Below are 11,480 nucleotides of genomic sequence, written 5' to 3' on the forward strand. Positions count from 1 at the left end.
TAGTATAGCAGTCGTGGCTGCATTCAACATATTCAGCTTTATCACAATGTCACGTGACCAGATTTGACGCTGAAACGAGCGTCGAGCGACTTTCATGTGGCCGTGCCTTGACATGTACTGACAGATTGACATTACATTTAATTTCAATAGATTTTGTTCAGTACTCAGTACTTCAGTCGGCAGACAACTTTTCAGTTTAATTCCACTTTCATTGCCTAGTAGTTGTTCAAATAAAATTATCTGTGTTAAAACCGTATATAAATAAAGATTCCGGTAGCTTAACTCGGGAGTCTGCCGCTGCATAAATTGCTCGTGTTGTTTGATCACGTTCAAGAACTACGTTTACTTTCATTGATAAGGGTAATTGTTAAAAGCAGTGCTGGGCTAGTTGTAGTGATTTAGTTGAGTGAATATGTCTGACAGTGAGTTCGTGGACAACGATGTGGCCTGGGTGCCCTACAAACAGCGGCCGGAATGGATTGACGTGACTCCTGTGCCAGAAAATGATGGCCCTAAACCCGTTGTGGTTATTGCCCATTCTGAGAAATGTATGTATCATTATTTACATAAGTAATTCTTTGATGAGTAAATAATAAAACAATTTTGTTGCTACACTTAGTCTGTACATGGTGAAAGTAATAGTTTTTATTATTTATGTACATTATGATCTTGCCTTGAACTAATTATATAATTTAATCTGACATTATAAACTTTCAGTTGAAGATGTTTATGGTTACTTCAGAGCAGTCCTCAAGAGCAATGAGAAATCAGAGAGAGCTTTGCAATTGACAAAAGATGCTGTTGAGCTCAATCCTGCAAACTACACTGTTTGGCAATATAGGTCTGTAACAGACAAATGCATGTTGGCAATGTTTTAAAAGTGGGACCATGTTGGCGGCCTACTCTGATATTTGAAGTTAATATTTTACTGTCCCTTTCAGTCTCTTATTAAATACTATTGGTGTGAGTGAGATGGCATGATACAAAGTTCAATTTAGAACTTTGTAGTACAAGGCCACAAACAGAGTGACTGACCGAAAAATAAGCTATTGAAACATAAAAATGAATTTATGAACATCCACATTTTTTCCAAATCAGTTATATATATTAAACGTAGTTAATATCACTGAATACCACCAATGTGACTTATCATGCTAACACACAAGTACTATTTACCTCAACGTTTCGGCAACATTGCAGTGGCCGTGGTCACAAGTAGACTGAATTGTGGGGTGTCAAGTCAGTCATAAGTCCCACTGGTGGTATTTTGGCTATGAGTGAAAATCACGAAAGTTTAAAACATTATAATATCACTGAAGTTGTTTAAAAATACAATTTAATAAGTAAATTGTTGAATTGTATGCTGTCTAGTGCTTTACATGTAAGAATTAGACATTTACCCCCTGTTTCACCATCCATTGATTAAATTTATTTGGACGGATAAATGTGATGCCGTCTCTGTTTGTTTTGTTTGAATAGACAGAGATGGCATCATATTTATCCGTCAATAAAACTAATCAATTGATGGTGAAATAGCCCCTTAGTATTTTAAAATAGCTGTTGTAATCAGTAGCGACTTTAGGGTAGGGCGCTGTGGGTCTTTTTGCAATTATCATTTTGTCTTTGCAGAAGAGACATACTCAAAGCTTTGGGGACAGATTTACAACCAGAATTGGAGTATGTTGAATCAGTTATTACACATTCACCCAAGAATTACCAAGTAAGTTAGATTGATTAATATAAATGTATTTAAAAAAATAATTCTTTTATCAGGCTCTCAATTTAAACATGTTTAAAAGCACCTACTAAACAATTCATATACCTATTCGCTATATATGCCTATTCGCTGGGTTCAAAGTACTAGGTGGGGGTACGATAATGAGCCAGGATTCATTAAAATAAGGGTAATTAAAATAAAATTGTGTGGATTGCATTTGATGAAGAAAATAATAACGGGAGAGGGAGAGGTTAAGATCGAATCTTAGACTATACGGTATTTGACAACTCCTGATTTTGCCATATCTTAATATTATTATGAAAATATAGATAAACAGATAGTGTTTAGCGAAGAGAAAATATAAATCGGTTGAAAATTGGATTTAAAGTGATTTTTTGAAAAATCTATATACCTGTCTCTTTCTCAAACGCTTTTCTCTATGCAGCAAGTATGGCGGTACTGGCGTGTGACGTCACATGCCAGTATGTCTTTCTCTGTCTAATCTTGAATTTCAAACCCTCATAACTTTGTTATTTGTAAAGGTTGCTTAAAAATTGTTTTTCTATTCAATAACAGGCATTGTGTAGTTTTAATTTATAAAACATATACAAAATAGTCAAATACCGTATTATTGCACGTGTAATAGTGGAGCAAGAACCCTTGGCAGGTACATGGGGTCATGTTACAGCAATCTTATGGTTTTTAGGTTTTGCTTGATACAAAGAGAATGTGAAGTATCCATCATTAGGGTAGCCTTGTAAAACCAATCAGATATCAATTATTTATAACTAGTACAGTTTAGCATCGTAATAGTACCTACATACTAACGAGTTTGTTAATTATCCATGCTCACGTTAGGAGGACGGAACTGGACGAAATTCGATGTGAAGATAGTTTGAACCTTCAAATGATGTTTTTTATCCCGATATTGCCGCGGAAATAATAATAAGCCAGGTTGCTAGTGTACGTTGACTAATAAGAATTATATGTGAGTAAAAAATATTGAACATAAAAATATTCATATTTAAAAAACTAGTCATTAATTAAAGTTTCAACTTCACACAGTTAATCGGAGCATTAGAAGCTTTATTTTCACAAAATATCAGCCTATCATTTTGTGCGGGGTTCTTTCAAAACGTCAGAGCCCAGAGCCAATAAAGTTGCGGACGCTAGGTGGCGCTGATGTCGTGCACACAGCCAGTTGCTTACCTTTTATTTTTTATTCTTTCCAGCCAAAATCACGCATGATTTCAACTCTGGTGGCACTACCCTCAGTGCGCGAGTCCGATTCGCGCTTGGCCGAAATTTTCTCTATCTACCTGTTTTCTTTATTGCTATACTATTAGGTGTGTTGTAATAAAGAGAAGTATATTGTATTGTATTGTATGTTTCTGCAAATTCCAGGTATGGCACCACAGAAGAGTACTTGTAGAATGGCTGCAAGATCCCTCTGAGGAACTGGATCTGACTGCAGATGCCCTCATACTAGATCCCAAGAATTATCATGCCTGGCAACACAGGCAATGGGCCATAAAGACATTCGGGTAAGTTGTTAATTTTAGACTCTGTGGCCTTATATCAAATAACCAATAGATAGGCTTAGGTAATATGACAGAGTAGTATTCAGTTTGACCACAGAGCAAATAATTATATAATTAAAAATGTACTGTTCGTATTTCTTGCCTGAACCTATTTTTATTCGACTATTAAAGGAAATAAAAGTCTAATTTTGCAATTAATTGAAACAGCAGTGCTTACACCTTTCTGTTTCGGCGTGGAGAGTAAGACAACCGGTGAAATTACTGGCACTTGAGGTATCCCATCTTAGGCCTCTAGGTTGGCAACGCATCTGCAGATGTTTATGGGCGGTGGTGATCTCTTACCATCAGAAGACCCACTTGCTCGTTTGCCATCCAGTCGAATAAAAAAAATAAAAAAATCAGTGGTTTTAAGGGCTAAAATAAAGTCTTTTTTTTTTACTAGATACGCATCTTGGGGTTATTGTTTTATGGTGTCAACTACCGTATTCATCCATTTAGAATTTTATTACTCTAGAATTATAAATAGTACGAGTTGAAATAGTGAGTCAATGTCACAATATCGAATGCAAAGTGTGGTACAATATACTGGCTGGCATTTGCTCGCCTAAACTGTTATATCTGGCAGTCAAATTGAGTTTCTTGGATTTTACAAAATTCCTTTTGAAATCCCCAAGAATTAAATCATGATCTTCATTTACGCTGTATGACGAACACCTGTGCAAAATCTCATGTCTCTAGCGGTTGGGGCCTTCGGACACATTCGTACAATTTCCATATTTGTACAAATGCATTGCCAGTGCAAATTTGTACAGTTTTTAATGAGCCATTTTCCATATTTGTTCAAATTATAAATGTTTCGCTAATGTGTCCGAAGGCGGTACCTACACACCATATCGCGTCCAAGTCCGACCAGCCGTTTTAGCGTTTAGGATTTAAAAAACACGCACGCATGCACTCGCAAACTTTCGCATTATAATATTAGTTATATACCTAGTTTATGTTTCTAAAATTGACTTAGATAAAAATGTCCAAGCAGTGCTGGTGTAGCAGGCAAGGACTCGTAGGTACAGATTGACTTATTTATTCAACAAACTCAACATATATGTGACATGCATATTGCCGTTGCGTAAAGGTGGGTTTGCATTAGATAATGCAATGAGTCATTTAGTCAAGGTGCGTGTGTTGACAGCGATTATCGCCAGAAGGCTTTATTACCGAGAGACCCGTTTGACGTTACGGAATTGCTTGCGATTTGTTCGTTTGTAGAAAGTGCAAGTTGTTAGTCGGACTTCAAGATACTAGCGCCAACTAGCCTCTCTGAGAAACCCTCATTACACTTCCATTAACAAGAAATTATTAAACTCATAATGAACTTCTACATACTTTAAACTAAATTAATCTTGTTGTTTTTGTTTTTCCTAATCCTAATATTTCTGTCCATTGAAGTTAATTAGTACCTAGTAAAGTAAATATTTTGATCTACCCTTGTTTACAGACTGTACGAACATGAAATGGATTTCGTGGACAACCTTATTAATCTCGATGTTCGCAACAATTCGGCTTGGAATCAGCGCTACTTTGTAATGAACAATCATCTCGGCTGGTCCGACATGAACATACAGAAAGAGATCTGCTACACTATGGAAAAAATCAAATTTGTGAAAAATAATGAAAGTGCCTGGAATTATTTGAGAGGTTTGTTACTCCACGACAAAAGAGGACTCAGCGGTAATTGTGTAGTTACAGGATTTTGCGAAGAACTGTACAAAAATCAATGCCGATCTCCGTTCCTACTCGCTTTCATCTTAGACATCTGTGATGAAGCCATCAAGAAAGAGGAAATCGGTGTATTTCACAACCCCACCAGAGGTGTCTCACTTTGTGAAGATCTTGCTACTAAATATGACAAAATTAGAAGCAAATACTGGAACTATGTCTGTGAAAAATTCAGGAAAGCCCGAGATGAACTAGCTGCTAAGGAGGACCCTGAGAAAGTAGAACGAACAATTTGAATAACATTAGGTAGTTCAGAGTTACTATGAAAAAAAAGTTCGAGTCCCCGTCTGTGCTTTTGTATTGGTAAATAGAGTAAAAAATCACTGATAAAAACAGCAACATACTTAAAAATAAGCATATTTTAATTTTAATTCTATGACGACGAACGTTTTTGATCAATCGGATCCAATACATGCCATTATAAACAGCAGTGTGGATTTTACGTTTCAATTCATTTGTCATAATATGTACGAATGTATCGAACCTATGTTTAATAAAATCAAATGAAAATTAATTATGTCGTAGTTTTAATCTTTGCAAGGAGGTTGCTTGTTCCTTTTTGCGTCGTGTATGTCCCTCATGCCTAAAAATCGGTAACAATCAGTGCGAACAGCGCGCGCAACGAGTCCACAGTTGCAGTCCCGATCATCATTCAGAACATTCAATATACTTGGTTTCCGACTGGGCTCTTGAGGTAAAGTTGTAGTGCATGTTTTAGAACAAGATGCCGGTATCTTTCTGGCTGAGCATAGTGAAGCTTTGATAGCAAGATCGCAACTCTTTGGCATGGTCGACTTTTTCGATACATCTGGACAATCCGTGCAAGGGCAAGGCTTGCAAGTGCAGCATGGCTAAAATAAAATTGAAGGTGAACGAAGTCCTGCACTGGTGCTAACTATGACAATACAGAAGGTGCAGTTTACTTCAGAAAAGATAGGTACATAATACTTACTAGCTTCTTATTCAAACAATCGTGCTTTCGTATTTGATGGATGCTGGTCATTTTGTATGCCCACTTGTGTTTTGAGTATCTTAAATGGTTGTTAATAGTTAATTGTATGTGATAGGTTGCATTGTTGCTCATTTATTGCAAGTGTATTTCATTATTATTAGGTACTCGGTCTCAACATCTTGGAGTGGTTTGACATGTGCTTCAAACACAGCTTCAAACTTGGTTTAAAGAAAGCGAGAAAAACGTACGAAGGCTTAGACAAAGAAGTCCAATACGAAGTTAAAGTGTATTTTTTGAATGTGTATTTGATAATTTTTTTGAACCTTATAGCAGAACAAACATTCTCATAGGTATATAGGTAGGTAAATATACAAAGGTTTTTCGTTTTTTTCATAGTTTTTTTTACAGGATTTCTTTACAAATTTTAGACATCTGTCAAACTCAAAGAGTTTTAGTACCTATAGAGAAAGTCAAACTGAAAGATGCAGTTTTTCTGTACAATCACAATTATTTCATAAATTTCCCATTTTTCACTTTCAATATGGCTCAAAATTATGGACTTACAAAATGTTTAAGCTGAGCTAACTGATGAAAATTTATCCGGCTACGATACTATCAAACCCTAGTATCCAATACCCAAGTATTCAAATATCCAATGTTTTCATCATAAATCAAACTGCACCTACATCGTAGTCGGGTAATATTTGTAGTCAGAAATACCTGTGACGTACCACGATGCCAACAATGATGTTCAAGCCAGTCAAGTTGCGGCCAAAGAAGAGCAATTGGGGCTGGGATTTAGAGCCAGATGAGCTACGGGATCTAAAATTCCAACTTGCAAATCTTAAGTGCAAATGCTACACCTGCCAACGATTCAAACCACTCCAAGGAATACAGGACACTATACTAGTCAAGACCCACAGAGGAATCCAAAGTAATCGTAGAAAAATATTTTCGGACAGATTCATCCAAGTTACTCCTAGTAGTGTTTTGAGCGAAGTGTACGTGCAGCGTGCTACCTCCCAGCCAAGCACAGAACAAGTATGTCCCAAATGCACCGCCGTTGCATTGCATACCCTCCACACAGGAGTCACAAGGATTGTAAAAGATGAAGGATCTGAAACGATCACAATGATCACTTGCCACAAGTCGATAGGAAGTGAAGTGAAAATTGTGGAAAAATCCACTTCAACAATCAGTAACCTTGTATCGAGGGCATACAAAGACTTGACCTCTAGCGAATCTTCAGTGGAGGCTCCGCCATCGTCATGCCGTAGAACAAATCGAACTAGAGTAACGTTTTCGGGTATTTGTCAAGAGGAGCTGCTTTTGCCGCCATATCGACCACCACTCATTAAACCAAACTGTACGTGCCTTGAGAAGTTTATTGAATCTATTAGACCTCCTATAATAGGGTTTTAAAGCTTCTTAAAAATGTGTTATGTGTTATCTATGCTGCCTATGTTAGTATTATACCAACGGTTTTATAGGCTTTACATTGTAGGTAAAAAACTTAAGGAAATGAATTCTTAAATTGCGTGTAGTATGTTTTTCGTATAGAAATTTAGACATTCAAGACTAGATTCGTCGTGAACAAATTTTAACATGAATCTCACAAGTTTTTCTATAGGTACACGCGCGCTTAGGTACACGCAGTAGAAAAGAGCCTCTTTTAAGTTGATTTAGTAGCACATCGTCTTTAAAGCAGCTGGTCTAAAAAGCAACTTTGTCCTAACCTGTTCGTGTTGGAGACTTTAAAAAGCATAGGTTAGGTTAGGTTAGAGTTGCGTTAAGGCGCGAAGCACTTCAGCCACGCGGAATAGGAGCTCCGCTTTTGGTTCATACTCCTGAACGGAGACTGACGAGCTGCTTTTTAGACGAATTGATACGAACCCTTTAAGTTTAACCTATAGAGATACTGTTGGGTTACCTTGAGTTAGTAACACACTTATAGGTTGTACCTACCTACGCGATGTTATATAAAGATTTATCTACCAATATCAACAATAAATAAGCACTTAGTAAAATTTCGGCATCATTTTTATTTGCATTGCATATAAATAATTTGAAATTTCTTCAAACAATCATTTTATTTATTTAGCTGCGTAATGTTTTATAAATCGAGCAGAAGGGTCGGAAACTTGAACCCACTTTGGCATCCAATAATAAGGAGTAAAATTGTCTTGACCAGGGAACGACTTCTCGAATACGTGTCGATAGTATTTTGACTCTACCGTAGTAGGTTGGACACCTTTATACTTTGTGGGTTCATCTTTATATCGATCCTCTATAATTTCTGCTATCGTTGTAAATAGCGATTTCTTTACAGAGGCAACTCCGTCCGAAAATGCTTCTTTATGCCTCCAGAGTATTGAATCTGGCAATAAACCACTCTTTGCCAAACTACTTCTCAACAAATGCTTCTCCACTCCATCTTGGGGTTGACGCAATTTTGAGTCTGTTCCTAAGTAATGATGGGTGAATTCGATATCTAAGAAGGGTACTCTAAGTTCCAAGCTGAATGCACTGGTAGTGCGATCTGCTCTCAAGCCATCATACAAGTATATGTCGGATAGTAAACGCAAACTTTCTTCATGGCCAGCCTCCGCCGACGGAGCGTCCCTGAAGTAAATGTAACCCTGAGCTACTTCATCAGCACCTTCACCACTGAACACTACTGTCGTGTCAGTCTTCTCCTTAATATACTTTGACAAAAGATACATGGGTATACTAGCCCGAATTGTGGTAATGTCAAATGTTTCCAAATGGTAAATAACCTTGTCTAAAGCTTCTCTGACGTCGTTTTCATCAAATTGTACCTCATGATGTTCAGTGCCTAAGTGCTCGGCTACAATGCGAGCTGCGACCAAATCGGGAGAATCTCCCATGCCAATAGCAAATGTTTGTATGTTGTAAGGCAGTTTGTGCTCCTTTGCAAGTCTGACTACTAAAGCAGTGACTAGCGACGAATCAAGACCACCACTAAGAAAGCACCCAACCCTTCTATCCGACATCAATCTCTTACGGCATGCAGCTTCTAATAAATGCGCCGTCTTTTCGTAAACATTCATTTTTAACAAGTCCGTCTCAGGAACGTAGGGTTTAAAAGCTAAAGACATTCCGGGCTTAAAGTATTGTTCCGTATGATCCAGTTTTACTTTTCCATCACTAAGCATGCTCCAAATTTGGAAGTGCCCTGGGGGGAAAGGTTCTAGGGTTGCCTTTTCACTGGCATTCTGTTTAAGTCCTATAAGTCCTTTAGCTTCTGAGCAAACTCCTAGAAAGCCATTCTCCTCGTCATATAATCTGAACAGCGGGCGAACACCGTACGGGTCCCTTGCAATGTAAATTTTCTTTTGCTCACCATCGACTAGGCAGAAGACACATTCGGCGTCAAGTTTTCTCACAGTCTCCGCGATGCCGAAGTTGTGGTATGAGTGAATGACAGCTTCGACGTCGCAGTTGGTTTCGTAGGGGAAGTCGTATTGATTCTGGAGTAGCTTCCAGTTGAAGATTTCGCCGTTGCAGATGAGCGTGGTGCGGGGGTACCGGTGGAGACGCATCGGCTGCATCCCGTGGAGGCCGTCGACGATGGCGAGACGACGGAACCCGAGCAGTGCACCGGGCTCGCGCGCATCCTGTTCCACGCGCCACGCGTCCGGTCCACGGTGTGTGATGGTTGCAAAGCACTTGATGCAAGTCAGGTTTACGCCATCTACGGCCCCAAATACTGCCCAAATCCCGCACATGTTGATTTTCTGAAAATGTAAATATATTATTTTATTCATGGGCATAAGTTTTTCTCAATTGGAATTGGCGTTTTGATTTCCATAAAAAAAAGAGTTAATTTAATTATAATTCCAAGAGCTTACGCTGACCAATTTGACACGACTCAAGGTTAGGTATCTGACATAAAATATGTCCAGTAAAAACATTTCTCACAATAATGTTATTTATTTAAAAATTTATTTAATACAGAAATGAAATAATGGTAGTCCTACCTGGGATAACACGAGATTTCAGCTAATCTATTACAGCGTCGAAATACCGGCCACCGGTGGCGGGACGTCTACGTCAACTAACATGGTGAGTTAATATTTTGTTTTCCAGCTGGCACTCTGATGAACACACTTGTGTATAACTTCTTTTCTACGTGTAATCGAAATCTGACGTCGACTTTTTATTGCGTTCCTTTCGCACAACACCACTAGAGAGAAACAAACGACCTGATCTAGTTTGTTTCGAATGACCCAGTAACACGCTTTTTCCACGTGCGCGTTTGTTTGCAGTTTGCATTCTGAACCATATAATTCGTTTGTTAAGACGTGTAATGACTCGACACTGCATAAAATATTGAGCGACAATGTCCTGACTGTTTCCATAGAACGGTGAGGTGTTTTAAATAGGAAGCTGGCTGCCAAATTTGTAAAGGTGAAGAAGTATACAAAATATGGTGAGATCGAGAGAGAAAAAACACCGAACGTCGGTTTTTACAATTTTGCAGTATTATATTCTGTCATCGGCGACCGGTATTGCATCATCGTATAGCCCTCGCTGTGCGCATGGTCGTCTGTGCAAACAGCGAGTCTATTTGGCCGGGTTACAATCATCAGGGCCACTACGAAACTCGAAGTTCGTGTCTTGCGATCCCTCTGACACTTATACTATTTAATATGAGAGCGAGAGGAACCGCACGACACGAACTTCGAGTTTCGAGTCTCGTAGTAGCCCTGCAGTTTGGTCGGCCATTAAATTTCGCATCGAGTTACCGCGAAGTGATACAGCTGAATGGAATGTTCAGCTGTTTAAATGAACAACTGTGACTGCTGTAGGTAAGCACGCCGTGCGTGATTGTCTTGACTTAATGTTCAGTTACCTATCTATGTAGGTACTATTATCTATTCTGTGCCTATGTGAAATATTATTATGATTATTAAATGATATTTTAAATACTTTATCAAAACGTAATTATTACTTAAAAAAAAGCGGCCACATATGATAATTATGTAGGTACCTATCATAATATCCGTTGGATTTAAAACATCTCGTTCCTAAGACACCCATGTACCACAACATCCATATTCTATAACATCTAGTTACTTCCCAAAAAATAATACTACTTTAATTTGGATGGTGTGGGAAACGCATGTATCGTCTCTGATTTGGATATCTTAGGAAACGGATCTTCTAGAATTTGGTTATTATTGAAAACGTGTCTACTGGTTATTATAGATATTATGGGATTTGAATATTGCAGAAAATGGATCGTTTAGGATTTAGATGTTTTAAGTAACGGATCTCTCGTGCCTAAACCTCATGTGTGGCTTTTCATTTCGCGGGTGAGGAAAGTAATTCTTTCAGTTCGTTGGCTGTCTATGTACCTTACCTTATCAATCTAAAATGATCCCAAATTATTTACGTCCGCAGTAGAAACTAAGGTTACCGACATAGCTCGAAGAATTGCGAAACTGAAGTGGCAGTGGGCGGGGCACAT

General features: G+C 38.2%; 3 protein-coding genes across 3 annotated transcripts; 2 read left to right on the plus strand and 1 right to left on the minus strand.

The window, feature by feature from the left end:
• The first annotated feature begins 92 nt into the window (after positions 1-92).
• Positions 93-5,548, plus strand: Fnta (farnesyl transferase alpha). The gene is made up of 5 exons (XM_074099078.1): positions 93-548; positions 718-841; positions 1,630-1,720; positions 3,122-3,261; positions 4,754-5,548. Exons 1-5 carry the CDS (start codon positions 413-415, stop codon positions 5,268-5,270), a joined length of 1,008 nt encoding a protein of 335 aa, XP_073955179.1. The 5' UTR covers positions 93-412; the 3' UTR covers positions 5,271-5,548.
• Positions 5,549-6,456: 908 nt separating this feature from the next.
• LOC141436126 (uncharacterized) lies at positions 6,457-7,520 on the plus strand. The gene has a single exon (XM_074098984.1). The coding sequence runs from the start codon at positions 6,722-6,724 to the stop codon at positions 7,406-7,408; it is 687 nt and encodes a 228-aa protein (XP_073955085.1). The 5' UTR covers positions 6,457-6,721; the 3' UTR covers positions 7,409-7,520.
• Positions 7,521-8,008: 488 nt separating this feature from the next.
• Positions 8,009-10,335, minus strand: AsnS (asparagine synthetase). Its single transcript, XM_074098983.1, has 2 exons — positions 9,988-10,335; positions 8,009-9,744 (listed from the first exon to the last, which is right to left on the minus strand). The coding sequence occupies exon 2, from the start codon at positions 9,733-9,735 to the stop codon at positions 8,080-8,082; it is 1,656 nt and encodes a 551-aa protein (XP_073955084.1). The 5' UTR covers positions 9,736-9,744; positions 9,988-10,335; the 3' UTR covers positions 8,009-8,079.
• Positions 10,336-11,480: the final 1,145 nt, after the last annotated feature.

This window comes from Choristoneura fumiferana, chromosome 16, assembly GCF_025370935.1.
Source record: "Choristoneura fumiferana chromosome 16, NRCan_CFum_1, whole genome shotgun sequence".
In the NCBI taxonomy this organism is placed as follows: domain Eukaryota; kingdom Metazoa; phylum Arthropoda; class Insecta; order Lepidoptera; family Tortricidae; genus Choristoneura; species Choristoneura fumiferana.